This window comes from Citrus clementina, unplaced genomic scaffold (genome assembly GCF_000493195.1).
Source record: "Citrus clementina cultivar Clemenules unplaced genomic scaffold, Citrus_clementina_v1.0 scaffold_5, whole genome shotgun sequence".
In the NCBI taxonomy this organism is placed as follows: domain Eukaryota; kingdom Viridiplantae; phylum Streptophyta; class Magnoliopsida; order Sapindales; family Rutaceae; genus Citrus; species Citrus x clementina.
The window spans coordinates 32,689,389-32,707,656 of NW_006262201.1; the positions used below are offsets into that span (position 1 = coordinate 32,689,389).

At 36.3% G+C, this 18,268-nt stretch overlaps 3 protein-coding genes and 1 long non-coding RNA gene across 6 annotated transcripts; all 4 read left to right on the forward strand.

Annotated features, from left to right (window-relative positions):
• The first annotated feature begins 321 nt into the window (after positions 1 to 321).
• Positions 322 to 5,105, forward strand: LOC18041386. Its single transcript, XM_006433215.2, has 10 exons — positions 322 to 838; positions 916 to 1,066; positions 1,438 to 1,778; positions 1,844 to 1,955; positions 2,128 to 2,462; positions 2,534 to 2,666; positions 2,871 to 3,196; positions 3,265 to 3,415; positions 3,879 to 4,216; positions 4,480 to 5,105. Exons 1-10 carry the CDS (start codon positions 506 to 508, stop codon positions 4,984 to 4,986), a joined length of 2,727 nt encoding a protein of 908 aa, XP_006433278.1. The 5' UTR covers positions 322 to 505; the 3' UTR covers positions 4,987 to 5,105.
• A 644-nt stretch (positions 5,106 to 5,749) lies between these two features.
• On the forward strand, positions 5,750 to 9,860 carry LOC18041387 (cation/calcium exchanger 5). 2 transcript variants are annotated; one of them, XR_002905248.1, is made up of 3 exons: positions 5,750 to 6,787; positions 8,246 to 9,477; positions 9,596 to 9,860. XR_002905248.1 is itself a non-coding variant. In XM_006433216.2 (2 exons), exons 1-2 carry the CDS (start codon positions 5,972 to 5,974, stop codon positions 9,008 to 9,010), a joined length of 1,581 nt encoding a protein of 526 aa, XP_006433279.1. In that variant the 5' UTR covers positions 5,750 to 5,971; the 3' UTR covers positions 9,011 to 9,490. The 2 variants fall into 2 exon arrangements, 1 of the variants encoding a protein (XP_006433279.1); XM_006433216.2 differs by lacking the exon at positions 9,596 to 9,860 and having other exon boundaries at positions 8,246 to 9,490.
• LOC18042176 (nuclear transcription factor Y subunit C-9) lies at positions 9,743 to 12,713 on the forward strand. 2 transcript variants are annotated; one of them, XM_006433217.2, is made up of 4 exons: positions 9,743 to 9,924; positions 10,227 to 10,272; positions 11,311 to 12,142; positions 12,378 to 12,713. In XM_006433217.2, the coding sequence occupies exon 3, from the start codon at positions 11,321 to 11,323 to the stop codon at positions 12,110 to 12,112; it is 792 nt and encodes a 263-aa protein (XP_006433280.1). In that variant the 5' UTR covers positions 9,743 to 9,924; positions 10,227 to 10,272; positions 11,311 to 11,320; the 3' UTR covers positions 12,113 to 12,142; positions 12,378 to 12,713. The 2 variants fall into 2 exon arrangements, with proteins under 2 accessions (XP_006433280.1, XP_024039063.1); XM_024183295.1 differs by having other exon boundaries at positions 9,761 to 9,928; positions 11,292 to 12,142.
• A 1,588-nt stretch (positions 12,714 to 14,301) lies between these two features.
• Positions 14,302 to 17,449, forward strand: LOC18042177. The gene is made up of 3 exons (XR_002905618.1): positions 14,302 to 14,487; positions 15,349 to 16,069; positions 16,555 to 17,449. It is a non-coding gene; the product is annotated as an uncharacterized LOC18042177 (long non-coding RNA).
• The last annotated feature ends 819 nt before the right edge of the window (positions 17,450 to 18,268 follow it).

Consider the following 18,268-nt stretch of genomic DNA (forward strand, 5'->3'; position numbering starts at 1 on the left):
ATTGTCTTATTCATGTTGAAAGGGAATGAAGCACAGAGTGGTTTAGAATTCTTTAATTATTTTAGTTACATTTTCGACTCATGTAGCATCTATTATTTAAAAATATGATCATTTTTAATAATCATCTATTAAAAAATGAGTACTGAAATTACATCTAATCAATCTTTTTGCTTTCATTCACTAACCCCATTTCATACTTGTTAATTGCAAATTAAGTAATTAACGTGTGTCAATTTTTTTTTCCTTTAAATGAAAAAAAAAGTCCATTAAAATATATACGTGTAATCCCCGAACAGGCTTGGCATACATTAAGCCTAGGAACCAAACAGACGCTACAACCGAATCCGACGACGTTTCGTCTTTCGACATTCACCCTCTCAGTCTCATCACCATCATCGTTCTTCTTCTAATCCAGCCCCGAAAACCTAGTCTCTCGCCAGCCCAATTGGGCTAATAGTGAAAATTTCAACTGAATTTGAATTTTTTTTTATTTGTAAGAGAAGAAATGGGAAGCCATAACCCTACGACTAGTGACCGGACGAGGGTTAGCTGGACGGCGGCAATGGAACGGTACTTTATTGATCTGATGTTGGACCAGCTGCATAGGGGGAATAGATTGGGCCATACGTTTAACAAGCAAGCTTGGACTGATATGATGACGCTGTTTAATTTGAAATTTGGGACCAAATTTGATAGAGATGCTTTGAAAACTCATTACTCGGTTCTGTGGAAGCAATACAATGACGTGAAGATTCTTCTTGAACAGAATGGATTTTATTGGGACGATTCCCGTAAAATGGTTGTGGCTGAAGGAAGCACTTGGGATGCTTATATCAAGGTTTGTTGTTATTTTGTATACCCCCAGGTTACTGTATTTTATTGTCTGATGATAATTCTGATAATTTGCATATGCAGGCTAATCCGGATGCACAGGCCTTTAGAAATAGAGCATTGACGTACTTCGATGACATGTGCCTGATATATGGATATACCCAAGCTGATGGAAGATACAGTCGTTCGAGTCATGATGTAGACTTTGATGATGAAGTTCAAGTGGTGATTACTGGTGTGTTTAGTTTCTGTTTTTATGAACTAAAATAAGGTTGCTTATGTGATTGCATTGAGGCCACAGTTTATGAGTTGAGAAAATGGTGTAACTTTATCCTCTCAACGGATTTTTGTAAATTATGAAGAACATTTGTGTACTGCCTGTGTAACCTTAACAACCTTTATTTTGAGCTAAGCAAGACACTCTTAAACTTATCTTATGCATCCAGATGCATGGGATATTTATATTTTTTATTTTAGAAATTAATTCTTGCAACATAAAGTAGCTACGGATGAAGTGCAGTGAATTTTGTTTACTCTCCGTCAACTAATGGTTGCGAGTTTCAATAGCTGTTTTGATTCTTTTTTTTATTTTTATTTTTATTTCAGGTGTTGAAATAGGCAGCGTTGCTCCAGAAAGTCTCGAGCCTGCAAAATCAGACTGGACGCCGGACATGGACCAATATTTCATTGAGCTAATGCTGGATCAACTAAGAAAGGGCAATAAGAGAAAAAATACATTCACTAAACGAGCATGGAAAGATATGCTCTTCTTGTTCAATGCTCGATTTTGTATGCAACAACGTAAAAGGCTTTTAAAACGCCGATATAAAAAACTTTTCAAGTATTATACTGACACCAAGACTCTACTTGATCAAAGAGGATTTTCATGGGATGAAAAACAACAGATGGTAGTGGCTGATGATGATATTTGGGACAACTATAACAAGGTGTGTTACTATTTCCATTTTAAAAGAAAGTTCATTGTTTATAATACTTTTTCCTTGCTGTTTAGGCACATCCGCTTGCACATTCATTTAGAAAGACGGTGTTGCTGAATTATCGAGATTTAGACTTGATATATGCAAATGAAAGCAATAGAGGACTCTCAGTTGGTATGCGGCAAGGTAAAAGTTACAAAGGATAGTATCTCATAATCCAAAGGTGGCGGAGTTTCATTTCTATCACCTAGTTAGGAATTATGCGTTCCAAAAGTTTGGATATTGGACGCCATTGATAGACCATTTTTATCATAAATCATATATATATGCCAACATTAAGAGTTTCTTTAATTTGTAGGAGAGGAACGCCAAGTCGATGGGAATAGAGATTGTTTAAGGACCAATTGGACGCCATTGATGGACCGCTATTTTATTGACCTTATGTTAGATCAAGTGCGTGAAGGGCATAAGACTGGTTACACGTTCAGCAACGAAGCATGGATAGACATGGCTTTGTCCTTTGTTGACAGATTTGGATTACAGTATGACAAAGATCTTTTGAAGATTCAACATAACAGTTTAGGGAAGGTATACAATGATTTGAAAAATCTGCTTGCACAGAGAGGGTTTTCTTGGGATGAACGAAAACAGATGGTGACAGCATATGGTGGTGTTTGGGCAGCTTATATCAAGGTAAACTGGTTATTATTTGAGCCCTACAAGTCTTATCTATTTCAGAGGGATAACATTTCCTGTAATTATAGGAACACCCAGATGCAGAATCATACAAAAACAAACCCACGCCAAATTATAATGACTTATGCTTGATTTATGGAACTGCAACTTCTGATGGAATTCACAACCGATCAATTCAAAATCATTCTTGTAATGGTCTTGGTGAGTTTTCATTGTTTTCTTGTTATTGGAACATTTCATTATTCAAAACACTTTTAGCCAGCTACCTAAATTAGCAATTTGGTTTCAGCCAGTGAAAATTTTGAAAGATGGCTGTACCCAGATTGAATGAGCTTGCAACAATGTTTCATTTTTCTTCAACGGAGAACTTTTTCCAATGTGTACTGTCTTTCAAATTTGTTGAAGGAACCAAACCTAAAAACGACTGCTGTTCAACAACGGATTGGACACCACCAATGGACCGTTTTTTCATTGATCTAATGCTAGAGCAAGTTCGTCAGGGGGGTATGATTGATCAGAAGTTCAGCAAACATGCCTGGGCTGAGATGGTTGCAAATTTTAGAGCAGAATTTGGGTCTCAACATAATAAAGATGTCTTAAAAAGTCGTTTTATGAACTTGAAGAAGCGATTCAATGACATGAAAAATTTACTTGACCAGAGTGGGTTCATTTGGGATGAAATGAAACAGATGATAACTGCTCATCGTGATCTCTGGGATGCTTGTGTCAAGGTGCCTTTCTTAAATTTTCTGTTGAATAAAAATTTTGAGTCCCAAGGAACTCACTATGGTCTATGCAGGAATACCCTGAAGCACGGCCATATCGCCATAGAACTCTTCCAAATTTCAACGATTTGTTCTTGATTTATGGAAGTAAAAGCACTGACACGGGGCCTAACTGTTTGAGTTACTCTATGGACAATGGGGACTATCCCTTTGGAGTAGATTTGGGTATGTTCCTCTCCCTTCTATGCATGGACAAGATTGTTGCCAATAAAAGATGACATAAAAGATTTGTAACTTCAACCCTGAAAATGAACTGATGGAAGTTTTGAACGAGAAAGATAGAGAGAATAAAATTGAACTTGAACCAATCGGTTAGTTTGCTTTTATTACAAGTGTTTCATTGGTGCAGTTATATAATTGATTTGGTGTGTCTGTTTTGAAAAATATTGTTGCTTGGTCTGGGGGTTAGCAAGCCTGTTCTTGCAACTGAAAGTTCTATACATGTCTATCAAAAATAAGAAACAAATTAGTCTTAAAGTATTGTACGAAATGGAACTAGAATATTCCATATAGCAGAAAAATATATTTTGTTGAATGTTAGGTAATATAGTTTTGGAATTTTTATTTTGCTTTGCGTCATTTGAACCCAAGATACAATATTGTATTAATAGTTGTGTTGAATTTGTAGGTGAAGAGGATGACCAATCCCCTAATAATGGTAATTCTGCAAGTTTGCATTGGACATATCCAATGGAAAGATATTTTCTTGACCTTCTGTTAGAGCAGGTGCATATGGGGAATAAGATTGGTCATAAATTTAATGATCGAGCTTGGTCCTGGATGATTGCATCATTCAATGAAAAATTTGGACTTCAATGTGACAAAGGCGTATTGGAAGAACTGTATTTTAGCTTGATGGAAGAATATAACAACATCACAGACTTTCTCAGTAGGAACGGCTTTGTCTGGGACGACATTCAGCAAACAGTAGTTGCTGATGATGATGTTTGGGAATCGTATATCCAGGTTCATTTCTTTCTCAATCCATGGTAGCTGGCTAATACGGGTCTTTTTTATTCTCTGTTTTAGTCGTATCACTTGCATGCCATGGTGGGCGGCATTACCATTCACCAAAAGACATTTCAAAAAGAAATAATCCATGATACTGCTTTATGATGAAATAATTCCTGATGGCAAGTACATGAATATATATATCCAGATGCTGAGCAGATCCACAACAAGTGCTTGCTTTCTGTGCTGATAAATGTTCATACTGCAATGTTTTGCAGGAGTATGCTGATGCATTTGCATTTAGGGAGAGCAGTCTTCGTATTTATGATGATTTGCGCGTGATATTTGGTTACAGAAGTTTTAATGGAAGATTAAGTGGGGTGGGTGCGAAAGTTGAGAATGACGATAATATCTTTACTGACTTGCATACTCCAGCCGCAGAGTTTGATTTATCTGATAAAAAGAAAAAGCGAAAATCTGCAACTTCATCAGCATCGGCTTATTTTTCCAGAAAGGTTCGAAGGCCCATCAAAGAAGAGATACTTGAAACCCTTGATGAGAAGCCATATTTGATGGGGACACGGACAGGTGACAAAGAGCAAAGAGACTACAACTCTGTTGAAAGCATTGTCGACGCACTTCAAACTGTACCAGGCATGGACAACGACGAGCTCTTTCTGCAAGCTATTCAACTCCTAGAAGATGATAAAAACGCCAAGATCTTCATTGAAATGGATGTGAATCAGCGGAGGAAGTGGTTGTTAAGAAAGCTTCACCGCCGGTAGCATCAATTTAGCCTTCAAATTATGTAATATAACTTCGATTCACACTTGAGACCTGTGTCCATATATAAAACCAGCAGAGATGTTAATACAAAGCAGTTACTGCACTCAATCTTGCAAGATACCAGCCTGGAACATTTGTGGCCCTGTTAATGAAGAGCAGTTTCAGTCCAAGTACCAGAATCTTATTTTTCTCCTTAATTACTGAAATGACTAAGATAATGTCTGATGGGCTAAGGCTGAAGGCCCTCGGCCTCCTAAATTTTGAAATGAGCCCAGCCATCTCAATGAGCATAACATCCCCTTCTAATTTTTCAAAATTGATGAAATACAAAAGCAAAACTCTTGGTTATAACTTCTTTTTCACTCTCATCAATTTTATTTCGTTGTGTTTATGCTTTTTTTTTCCTTGTATTTTAGAGAAGTTAAGTACACACTTACTATTTTTTGTTTAATTCTTTGAGTTCACAACTTTTAAAATTAAATTTCTAGTTCGATCACACAGTATCTCCTAAATTTCTGCATTGGTTTAATAGTACAGCTGAAGTGTTTGGAAGGGTAAACTTTTATTTGAGTTTTTACAACCGTAATCTCTCTCTCTCTACTCATATATGATAGTAAGTGATTTAACAAATTAATAAATTTTTATAAAGTAAGGTTCTTTTTTTTTTTTTAAACCAGAAAAGAGTTGGGTGATTACTTGTATTTACTTATGCAAAAAATAATAATTTAAACAAAAACAAAAAAAAACCACCGACTAAACTTGAATTAAATTATTCTGTTGTAGTGTTGTTTGGCAAAAACGCGTAAGAGATTACAGAAGCTGAAGCCAAGAATCGATCCAATAACAAGAAAGTAGACACTCACCCTCTTACTCTTCAATCAAACAAGAAAAACAAACAAAGATCTGAAATTTTAGCAAACCCAGAAACAGAAAAAGCAAAAAAATCTGAAGAAAAAAAGAAAAAAGAAAAATTGTTTCAATGGCATGGCCTTTTCATTCCTCAAATCCACCTCTATAACCCTAACCCTCATCTGCATTCTCCTGTTCTTCATCCTCAAAACTCCTTCTTCTTCACGATCACAACAAATCCCACGTAGATCACTTTTGGACTCAAAAACAAACACCCCAACTTGCTCTTCACTCGAAGCTCAGCCATCTGATGGCGCCCTTTTCAACTACCTTTCTCTCCACTTTTGCCATTTCAATAACCACCCATTCATCTCACTCTCCTTCCTCTCACTCACCTCCCTCCTCTTCTTCTACATTCTCATCAAAACCGCCCAATCCCACTTCTCTTTAGTCACCACTAAGCTCTCCTCCATGTTAAATCTCTCCCCCAGCATGGCCGCCGTCACTCTCCTAGCTCTCGGCAACGGGTCCCCGGACGTCTTCTCATCCGTCCAGGCGCTCCGTTCGGGCCACTACCGAACTGGGTTTGGCGCCATTTTGTCCGCCGGGGCTTTTGTATCTGCTTTCGTTGTTGGCTTTGTGGCTATCTATGCGGCGCCATTTAGTGTTGATGCTGGGTGTTTTGTGAGGGATGTGGGGTTTTACTTGGTGGCTGCTTTGTTGTTGTTTTATGTGTACTTGAGTGGGGAGATTTTTGTTTGGCAAGCTGTTGGGTTTGTTGGGTTTTATTTGTTCTTTGTTGGGATTGTGTTTTGGACTGATTTGGGATTGAGTAGAAATGAGAAGAGAAGTGAGATGGAGATGACCGAAGATTGTGAGATTGGACAAGTCAAAGGTTTGGAGCAATTGGAGAAAAATGATGCCTCTGGATTTGCTCAAGTTTATGGGAAGGTGTGCTTTTGTTTCTACTGTTTTCTTTGAATGTTGTAGTTGATGATGTGGAGGTTGAGTTAGATTTATTTGATGATATGAATGTTACGTTTTCTTTGAGATTGAGATGTTTTTTGGTTGATTTGTATTTATGAAATCCAAGACTAATTTTAGTTAACTCGTGTCAATTGTGAAATAATAAGCATCAAACTGTATGGACAAGCTATGCTTTTATTATTATTATTATTATTATTGGAAAGTTCTCTGCTTCTTGTATCTAAGATTTTATTGGGTGCTGTAGTCAGTGGTATGAAAGTTAAGTTGGATTTAGTTAGATTGGATCAATTGTGAAGTGAATTTGCTGATATAGTTTTGTGGTATGTTTTGTTTGAGATTGTGATGATGTTTTATTAGAGTTCTTTTGCTCTTTGAATGCTGTGGTTCATGATATGAAGGGTCAGTCAAACTTTAGTTGTCGTGCGTCAATCACGAAGTTCTAACTCTGAAACTAAATTTTATTCCTTGGTGGTCAAATTGTATCCTTTTCTGTGTGTTTAAACATTAATTACTTGGTTAGTGTTTAAGAGTCTATAATTGGGTAAGGTGTAGCATTTGGAATGGAATCTAGCCAGGGAAGGTTCTGTGACATTTGTTATGTCTGGTAATGAGCCTGTCATGTGTTTCTGTTGTTATAGTGCTTAACGCATCTTGACGTAGGCCATGCTACTTTCCTTAGGAACACGATTTTCCATGTTTTCTTGTATTCATCAGAATAGTTCCTGAGGTACGGACATAAGTGAGTTTGGATGTTGATCCTTGCCTAGCAAATGTTAATTGCGTGGTCGTGTGATTTTGTCAAACTGGTTTCCACCTTGTCAAGTTGTCGTTTTAGACAGATATGCTTGTTATTTGATCGTTAGAAGAAATGAGCTTTTCATCTTCACTATTTAATTTCAGCATTGTCAAATGTGGAATGCCATGTTTTACTATTCTCATCGATTTCCTGTTTTTTCAGTGGGCTGTTTTTCTTGAGCTCAGAATTGCCACTGGTTAAATTTGATTTGAGATTTGCTGCTTATTGTTTCAGATTCTTCAATTTGATAAATTTAACTAGGCTTCTGTTTTTTACAAGAAGGTACAACACGTTGCCTTTACATGCCTGTCAAACTAGTTTTCAGATGTGGATCCTAGTAGGTTAATTTTAAACTCAAATGAGACTGTCCAATTGAGTTAGCTATCTTTCAACAGCTTCTCTATGAATGTTTTTGAATTGGTGTCTTCACTGTGCTAAACTTATTTGATCTCTTTTGGATTAAATTGGCTTTCATTTGGTTACAATTGCTCACTTAAGTTTTTGACTTGTATGGATCAGGTTCTCATGGTCCTTCATGTTGAGGTCATTGTATCTCTGTAGGAACGCAGTCAAAGTAGGTTTGCTCTAGTGATAATAGCTTACTTCTGTTTTTGACATGTATGCAGATATCAAAGGCATGGGAGTTTCCTGTTACTACTATTTTGAAGCTCACAATTCCTGAAACTGATCCTTTGGAATGGAACCGGTTCTACTCATCTGCAAATATCATTTTGTGCCCTTTATTGCTTTTATATGCTTGCAGCTCATTCTTGCCTTTTGATCATCCAATAGCTTTCCTCCTTCCAAACACACATTTTCCTCTGTGGTTCATAGTACTCTTGGCTAGCTTTTCTCTTGCACTTCTTCACTTCATAGTGGAAACAGAAGCCCCAAAGACTGAGCAAATGCCCGTGGTGATCATTGCATTTGTGATGAGTGTATTTTGGATATCAACTGTTGCTGGGGAGCTGCTGAATTGTTTAGCTGCAATTGGAACAATTCTTGAATTGCCTTCTGCTATACTGGGGCTCACGGTACTTGCATGGGGCAACTCTGTGGGAGATCTTGTTGCTGATGTCGCAGTGGCCAAAGCAGGTCATCCAGCAATGGCAATGGCTGGGTGCTTTGCTGGGCCAATGTTTAACATGCTTGTTGGGCTCGGATCAGCTTTGGTGATGCAAACAACCAATTCTTATCCAAAAGCTTATGAGCTGCATTTCCACTTTGGTATTATCACTGCCTTTGTGTTCTTGCTCATGAGCTTGATGGGTTCTCTCTTAGTCATAATTTGGTCTAGATTCCGAGTACCAAGGTTCTGGGGATTTTGCCTTGTCGCCCTCTATGCTGTTTTCATAGCAGTCAGCTTAATTATTGCCAAGTTTTCGGGGTGATTGGTGACATGCACAGAAAAACAGAATACATTTAAGACATGCAGCTATTGCTAAATTTTGTTATGCCCACCAACAGCAGAACTTTGTAGTTACAGCATATTGGCTGTCGGAGCAGTACAAGATGGAGAAAGACTGAGAAAGACTGATGTTAAGCTGCGTCAGCAATAAGCTGTGTCGGCAGAGGTTGAAGGAGCAATGACATATTGCAGGGTTCTTAATCTGTATTTTGTCTCAATTTTCCATTTGCTGCAGCTAATGAGATATCTCATATTCTTTCATGTGTTGGTGGTTGCATGGTCATGATTTTACTTTTGTATTCAATTGTAACATATAAAAAGCAAATTTTTAGCTACACAAATAATGATTTTTAGTGCAATTATTGTTGGTAAGAAAGGAAAGAGTTACACAAGTAAGAAGCATATTTTGAATATGTAAGGCAAAAAACAGTTGACTAAGATCTAAATAAGGTGAAATTTCAAAGAGTGCTTTTGATTCTAGAACGGCACAGTCAGAAAAGCATTTTCAAATCAACTTCAACTGCCGTTGAAGTTTAGACTTTATATTGACACTCTTTACTTGCATCAGGATGAGTTCGTCAATACGTCTGCAAAAGATCTGTTTGAGTGGGAAAAAAAGCACTTTCAATAAAGGCGGTTGAAAAGCAACGTAGGAATAGGATAAAACCTTTCTTTATTAAAAAAGAAAGCACTTCCGACTTCCAGACAAAAAGGCAGCTGGTTATGAAGGTGATTTCTTTAAGATACTTGACCCAAAATGGTAATTAAACTGAAGGGCAAAACAGTCAAATACCGAACAGAAGAACACCCACCAACAGCAACAATAAAAGGGGAACAGCAACGTCAGAATTCGAAGAAAACACACTCAGCTTTTGTTGTTTCGTGTCCCAAGTTCAGGTTCGTTCCTAAGAAAATTTTAGAAAAGGAAAAAAATCATTAATCGTTCCGAAAAACAAAAACTAAAAAGAAAGAGAAAAAAAAATAAAAATCCCTTGATTCTCTCAAAACCCTAAAAGGGGAAGGTTATATTTTCCAAAATCGGATCTTTTTATTTCATTCTTTCACTGTACGGTATTAATAATAACCCAGAAAAAGAGAAAAAAATAAAAAGCTTTTTATTCATCAGTGCCTATTAGATCTCTTACCAAATAAAAGAAAAAAAAATTCTCTAAAAATATATTCTTTTTCTTTCTTTTCAGGGTTTCAATCTGGGTGAAGGAGGAAAAAGCAAAAGAATCAGAAAAGGTACTAGCTTTTTATCTCTCTGCTGCTTCTTCTTCTTATACGTATGTATGCATATTTTGTGTGTATGCATGTATGTGAACTTATGTAAGTACTTGTTCATATGATTGTTAAATGATTTTGTTTTTCTGGGTCTTATGTATTACAAAAGAAAAATATTTTCTCTCGGTCCGATCATTTTCTGTTTTATCTTTCTGATGTTGTAAGAGGTCAGTGTTAATCATATTTGTTATGAGTTTTGATATTTATTTTGTTTGGTTAAACCATTATAATAAGTATTTTATGTTGGTTCTTTGTTCTTCGTTTTTCTTTGGGATAGATTCAGGAAGTATGAGTCCTAATTATTTTTAAGTTGGAGGATTTACTGAATTGCAGTAGTGATCTAAGATTTTCAATCAGAGTTTAGGTAAAACGGGCACTTGTAGGAAGCAGAATAGCTACGTTTATGTTACCTTAAATCGTCGGCTAGCTGTTTGCAACTTAATTCTTAAACATGACGTCAATAGATTCATAGATATCTAATTTTCTTGTTCTGTTTCTGCCTTTTTTCCGAATTAAAATAAGAACCCTTTATTAGGGTTGTAGGGACTTTGTTGTTATTAATTGTTGGTAAATTGAGCTATAATTAGTCTGTTTTAGTGAAGTTTTTGGCTTGGTGAATTTCAGTCCCACCAAAATTGATTGTAAGAGGTTTATCTATATCAATGTTTATTCTTGCTTTCCATCTAATGTTCTGAAGCTCGGAGTTGTTAAATACTATGATGGAGTGCTTATGGGAATGAAGTTGAATTTTTTTTTTTGTTTTTCATTTAATTTGAATAGTTTTTGGTGGCTCCTGTGTCAATGGAGCGGTTGTAATTAACTGGATATTTTATTTGGAATACAACTGATTTTTAGCTTTTCCGTGTTCTCACTTGTAGTTTGATTAACTTTATGCGTGCTGATGTAATTACTTCCAGCATTAATTGAACCTATTTCATTTTAATGTTTGTCGTCTTGTTTGCATCTAAAACGGAAAAGTTCTTGTGTATATTATTCTAGTTGGATTAGTATGGATCGGCAAGGACATGGTGGACAACCCACGTCTATGGGGTTGGTTGGTAGTGGAGCTCAAGTGCCATACGGCACAAACCCGTATCAACAGAATCAAATGGCTGGCGGTCCCAACCCTGGCCCAGCTGTCACATCAGTTGGGGCAATTCAATCTACTAGTCAGCCAGGAGGTGCTCAGCTTGCACAACACCAACTTGCCTATCAACAAATTCATCACCAGCAGCAACAGCAGCTTCAGCAACAACTCCAGTCTTTTTGGGCCAATCAGTACCAAGAAATTGAAAAGGTTAATGATTTCAAGAATCATAGCCTTCCTTTAGCAAGGATCAAGAAAATCATGAAGGCCGATGAGGATGTGAGAATGATATCAGCTGAGGCACCTGTTATATTTGCAAGGGCATGTGAAATGTTCATCTTGGAATTGACGCTGCGTTCCTGGAACCACACTGAAGAGAACAAGAGGAGGACACTCCAAAAGAATGACATTGCGGCAGCAATAACTAGGACTGATATATTTGATTTCTTGGTTGACATTGTGCCTAGGGAGGACCTGAAAGATGAAGTACTTGCATCAATCCCGAGAGGAACCCTGCCTGTTGGGGGACCTCCTGATATGCCGCCATATTGCTATATGCCAACTCAGCATGCTTCCCAGGTTGGATCTGCTGGGATGATCATGGGTAAGCCTGTTATGGACCCTGCAATTTACGCCCAACAATCTCATCCCTATATGGGTCAACAGATGTGGCCCCAGGGAGCAGACCAACAGCAGTCTCCTTCAGACCATTAGGTGCTGTAGCATCCAGTTAGCGAAGAAATAGTGAGTTTCAATTTGCTTCATTTCTCAACTGTTTCTGATTGAATGTTGTGAGCTATTGTTGGAGTAGGTAGTCTCTTATTCTTAGATGGTATTACTCTTTTGCTAATAGCCTCTCCTTTGTCTGATATTCTGATAGGGACAGTCTAGGTATCTAATTTTGTGAGTCATTAAACTTGTTTCAGCATTTAATTGGTTTGCGTAAGGGTTTCTAATTAAGTCTTTTGAATGTGAACAGAGAGGGAGTAGGGAGGCCCCTAGAAACCAAAAGCCCGCTGTTGAGTTTCAGGCAAAGAGAAGCAGACCTTTTGTAAATAATATATGTTTTCGAAAGAGTAGCTAAACTTTTATTGGACCCTCTCGGGTGATCCTATTTCCGGATTACTAGTCAGTAACCATTACTTAAAAGTTCATGTACAATTTATATATTTTGAAAGAGTAGCTGATCTCGATCGAACCCTTTTTGTATCCTGGTTGCTAACTTTTTCATTTATAGATTTAGTGATGGTTACTTTAGAAAGATGTATAAATAGAAATTTAAGTTAAAACGAATGTTTCCCAACTCCTATCTTCACATTATCTTCGTTGTACCGTCATGCTGTTAGAAGAATTACAGAGTTGCAGCCCTACAGGTATTGGCCCAACTTCTTTCTGGAATTATTTGAGCAAAACAGAAGGCTGCACATGACTATATGGGGCCCACATCTCGGTTTTTTTAATATATTATTAATTTTTTTTCAAATAAGCATCTCACATCTCACTTTTGTTTTCTTTTTTAATTTCTAAATTATGTTATGTTAGATAACAAATACTTCTCAAACGTGGTTTCTAAAAACAATTATTGGTTATGCCAAGTTGCCAACTAATTTGGTTTTTAATTTGTGTGTGTGTTGAAATTATCTGAAAATTTTATATCAGAATCTATTATTTTGCGCCCGCGGAATAATTTAGGGTTTGAGCCTCTGGGGCATCACTCTTACATGAGAGTATATTTCACTCAATTTTGAGTTCCCTACTAATTTACTAAATTTGTATTTTAATTAAAGTACTAAATATGGATTTATATGAGAACAACGCAAAATTTTACTATCTGAGTACTAGTCTCAACTCAACTTAAGGAGAGATGGTAGAAAATCCCCTGGGAGCAGGGACCTTTGAGATTTTTTTTCCAATTTGGAGCGGATACAAAAATGATTTTATACTTAATTTCTTATTTGGAAAAGGGATGAGAATGATTTTTTTACCTAATTTCTTATTTGAGAAAGATACGGGGATGAGGTGAAATTCTCATTCCCTTCATGTTTCTCCATTTTAATTTTTAGTTTTTATTTTATTTTTAAAAAAATTATTAATAAATAATAAATTTAAATTGTAAAATATTGGTATAAATATCAAATTTCAAAATATTTAAATTATTAAACCTTTAGGCTTAGTTGACTAGTTGTAATCTTAAATTTATATTTAAGATATTTAATATTTAAATTGCTTATATCATTTTTCTTGTTTTAGATTTGAAACCACAAGGCTATCTCTCAATTTGTCACGTTTCTCAAAGAAGAATAGGAGTAAGAACACAAGTGGTAAATAATTTAATTAAAAAATATTAATTTAGTATCTATATCTATTTCATTTATTTCTTTATTGATATAGAAGTTATTTCCTTTTGTTTTATTGTAAGATTATGAAAATTAACTAAGATAATTATTCTGATGATTTGTATTTTATAGTATGACTCTTGTACTATACTAATATTAATGTAAGATATACTATCAAATGTTAGTTTTATTTTAATATAATTAGATTAAGGATGTGTTTGGGAGTAAGGTGCTGTAACTTTTTAACTGTAGCTGTTATGGAGTAAAAGTTGTAGCTGTAGATTAGAAGTTGGAAAAAAAAATTTGTTAAGCTGCCAAAGTCCAGCTATAAGTGTTACCAAACACCGTAATAGCTGGGCTACCACATCACACTCCCAAACGAGTTATAAAATTAGAAATTTAAAAATATATAAGTTATTTGAGATTGGAAATTTTGGGAATCTCCCTTATTATTCAAGAAAGGGAAAATAATTTTCTTAAGTAATTCTAACAATGACAAAGAGAAAACGAGGACATATATAACATATTGGGAATGGGTACAAGGATGTCGCCCCTTCCCACCTCATTCCCATCCCTAAACTCAAGGTACCTGAATAAAGAAAATGCAAAATTAAAACCTCAAAACGTAAACAAGAAAAGAAAAGAGGGTAAATGACAAAACTACTCCAATACTCACCTCTCTCTCCCATGTCCTTTAACCTTACGAAACGCTTTGAACTCACCGTTTCGACTCGGCCGAAATTCTCCGTTAAGGTACAAATCAAGCATGCACGTTAATATTTTCTTCATATGCGACATTGTGTAATTTGTGATTTTGATTATTTTATCTGCTTGTTTTGTTATAACTTTTATAATGTTTCTGATATTGAAATGTTAGTGGGTGATTCCGTGATTGTTCAAAGGAAGCATAAGAATTGTGCTTTTAAAGCATATTTTTTATTGCCCTTTTAGAAATATTAGAGCTTTTTTTTTTAAATTATTTTAGTTGTGGGTGTGAAAAAGATTTGATTTTTAGTTTCTTGAAGTTGAAGGCTTGTTGACAAATAAGTTTGGGATCTAGGGTTCTAGTTTAGATATTGATGATTGTTCATAGATGTAATCTAACTTGAACAACTAATTAAATTAGTAGCTTCTATTACACACATTAAAGTCTTTAGCATTCGGGCATTTTTCTATTTGGAAAAATCTGTGCATAAGTCGCTCGTAAAAACTCTCATGTTCAGGCTATGGGTGTATGGACAGTTTCGCACACATTGTCTATGTGTGTGTGAAGTTCACGCAGAAGAGAACAGATCTTAAACATGTTGGCTGTGGTGAAACCATCTGTGTATTCCTTCTAGTTTCGATAACTTTCCTTGTTGAAATCTTATGTGCTGTTGAGTGAGGAATCTACTTTGGATTATGTAACATTAGAACATTAGCTGTTAAATAAGAGTCCCCTTCAATCACACAAGCAATGTTCTAAGCATTTCTAGTTTAGAAACCTATTACATTAGACTCAAAACACACACATGGATATATGTCAATGTTTTCAGCACTTTTAGTTTACAATACTATTTCTTGGACTCATAACATAAGTTGATGTGTGTTCATGCACTTTGCACACCGTGACAGAACTTGTACTTCACGGATTTGGATTAAATGGATTTTCTTGACCTGCACTTCTAACCCTGGTAACTTTCTTAGCTGAATTATATGTATACTATTGAATAAAGTTATCCTTGAATTGTATAAACAATGTTTTTGGCTACTTCATTATTTCTCTCTATCTTTTTTTACACACTCTGCCACCCAACTACCCACCCGCAGATTTTCATATCCAAATATGCTTCTGCATGCATATATGCAAGCTTGAACATCGAATGTGGATTACATGCACATGTTCCATGTGTACTTGCATCGAATGTGGATTACACGCTCGTGCTCCATAAGTACTTCTAGGTTACATTATCAGTTTGGAAACTTATCTGTGCTATTAAATAAAAAAATCTCATTATTATTATACCATTAAAATTTCCAGCACATGTATTCCGGGAAAGTCATTTCAGTCCTGCACTGTAAGTTTATAAACAGAAAACAAATAAGGGATAGGAAAGTAATTTGAGAAAGGAATCCAAGGTGAGGCGGTTACAAAATCTGCTCTTAGTGACGTTTGAGCAGTATATAAGTCGCGTATTAGTACTTGAACAATCATAATATCAAACCTAACCATATACATGTGATTGGAAACATCTCTCTGCTTGAAATTGCCATCAATGGTGCCTGAAGATGGAGATGAAGATGATGAAACCACTGAGATCTTGCTGAAATTCAGAGATCAGATCAGGAATTTACTGTAAGAACTTACATCCCTCAATTTTAAGTGCAGGGTTCTGCTGTTTGACAAGAAATTGTTTTCTTCAGATGGGTTTAATTTTGTTATTGAGTTCTTATTTTCATTTGGTAATATCATGTGTCTGATTGTTAGTGGGTTGCATTAGATTTTTTATTTTTCCTTCTATTTTCCTTTTTAATTCTTTCATGTGTGACCCAGTTAATTCTCAGAATTGTAGGATGAAATTCCCTCATTAATCGTTTAGATGATTGTTAATAAATTCTCATATTGAGAGCAATTGTTGAGGGGAGGAAATTTTCAATCAAAACTTTTGAATGTCTGACTTTTGCTTTGTCGAAATTAAAATTTTTTTATGCTTTTCAAGGGCGGTCGTGATTAAGAAAGAAGTTGGCTCTTAATTCTCTATTCTAATGGATGTATCATTTGCACGTGAATGCAACTTTACTGTATCTTCAAACTATGACCAACTTAAACTCTGCTGACAGGTTCAAGAAAACAAATGGAAGTAATGAGCCAGAGCCTGGCACCTTGATTTGGCTTCTCTTTATTGGCATGCTATGTACTGTTTGACCAACCGTACCTGGCAATATTGGTTCATCACCGTCCTAGCAAGAGACTGAGGGATGTAACACAAGTTGATCATGCAATGATATTTCTTCCTCAGCTTGGGAGTCCGATGACATCTGCAAGCACTGACAGGTGGTGGAGCTTTGGGGTAGTGGGACATTTTGGATCAATGGACATGGAGGTTTCTGAAGAATATTAAATGAGTCTTCATATTCCCCAACATTGACAAGTCCTACTACTAGTCCCACCTTCCCCATGGCTATGCTTTTGAAACCATACATATAGCGACCAGTTCAAGCTGAGATGTCATGCTTTTACAAGAAGCAACATTGCATTTCAATTAGTAGATGATCATTTCTCAGCAACTTATTATCATTGCTCTTCACCCCTGGAAGAGATACCCGAAATCTTTGTCCACCTGGAGATTTCTCCATCACATTCCAGCTACCAGGCTGTCTAGATGACCAACAGTTTAATGGTGACTTCACTGATGGGATATTCATAGGCGTAGTGAAAAAAAAGGTGACTAGAAGCATTCAGCTCCGACAAATATGCCTTTGTTAGAGAATAGGACCAATTTTGAGTGCTAGATGTGAAATCTTTGTCACTTGGTTGATCTCTAGTAATGGCAACTTCGGACTTGTCCTAGTTCTGCAGCATCTGTTTTTTTGCACTTTTTCATCTTTGTTTTGTGTATCCCTTTTCAGTTGTATCATTTGACTTCCTGAAAATAACATACTTTTGACTAGAGTCAAGCGGCCATTATATAAATGAGGAACCAAATCAAGAACGATGCAAACTGAACACACACTCTAATCAACAGCCATAATTTTTATGAGGTAAACACAGAAGACTAAATAAGTTCACTGTGAATCCAACAAATATCAGCATCACTTGCTGGAAATTTTTTCTCAGAATGGGCCGTTCTTGTGCCATGGCAATTTGAAGCAGAGACAACAAAGTTTTATCACAAACCAAATTATTAATATGAGCCATCATCTTGTCAATTTCAGACAAAAAAGAATTACATTTCTGACTAGAGATGTTTTTGTTTCTTCACAGTTCCTTCCAGTATCCCATCAAAACCAAAATTTGCCGAAAACTGCTGAGGATCAACTGGACCAGGAAGATTTATTGTGATTGAAAAAGGTCCCGCGGGGGTTAGGTTCTGGGTCTGCATTTCAAAAACTTGGGAGAACTTGTTCACTGATTTCTCACCTGTTGTTGTTACTCCCTTGATCAATATTTTGCCAGTAGGATCAACTGTGCAGCTAAATTCATCTGCAGCCAGGAAAACCAATTATTATCAATGACTATGAGAACCTCGCATGCCAACATAGAGATCGACCATTAACTCCCTTTACAACTTTGAATAAATAAATTAGAGAGAATTCTTGAATATAAAGGACCCAACAGGTTCTGAATCATTACAAGCAACTTACCATCATCTCTCTTCACCCCTGGAAGAGCTATCCGGAACATGTAGTCGTCTTCGCTTTCGCCCACATCAGCTTTTCCCACATGTGTTCCCACCTGGCCTAATGTTGCTACTCCTGTCAATGCAAATCCACTTTTTGTTGCAGCTCTCAATTTCGCCCACTCTGTTTTGGTCGGGCGTGATGGAATAAATAT

Bases quoted from the DNA above. Each gene is read 5' to 3' on its own strand.
- LOC18041386 (XM_006433215.2), top strand. From the start codon at position 506: ATGGGAAGCCATAACCCTACGACTAGTGACCGGACGAGGGTTAGCTGG. The intron at 839-915 runs GTTTGTTGTTAT...TTGCATATGCAG, and splicing joins CTTGGGATGCTTATATCAAG to GCTAATCCGGATGCACAGGC. The intron at 1,779-1,843 runs GTGTGTTACTAT...CTTGCTGTTTAG, and splicing joins TTTGGGACAACTATAACAAG to GCACATCCGCTTGCACATTC.
- LOC18041387 (XM_006433216.2), top strand. From the start codon at position 5,972: ATGGCCTTTTCATTCCTCAAATCCACCTCTATAACCCTAACCCTCATC. The intron at 6,788-8,245 runs GTGTGCTTTTGT...ACATGTATGCAG, and splicing joins TTGCTCAAGTTTATGGGAAG to ATATCAAAGGCATGGGAGTT.
- LOC18042176 (XM_024183295.1), top strand. From the start codon at position 9,785: ATGGTAATTAAACTGAAGGGCAAAACAGTCAAATACCGAACAGAAGAA. The intron at 9,929-10,226 runs GTTCCTAAGAAA...CTTTCTTTTCAG, and splicing joins CGTGTCCCAAGTTCAGGTTC to GGTTTCAATCTGGGTGAAGG. The intron at 10,273-11,291 runs GTACTAGCTTTT...AACGGAAAAGTT, and splicing joins AAGCAAAAGAATCAGAAAAG to CTTGTGTATATTATTCTAGT.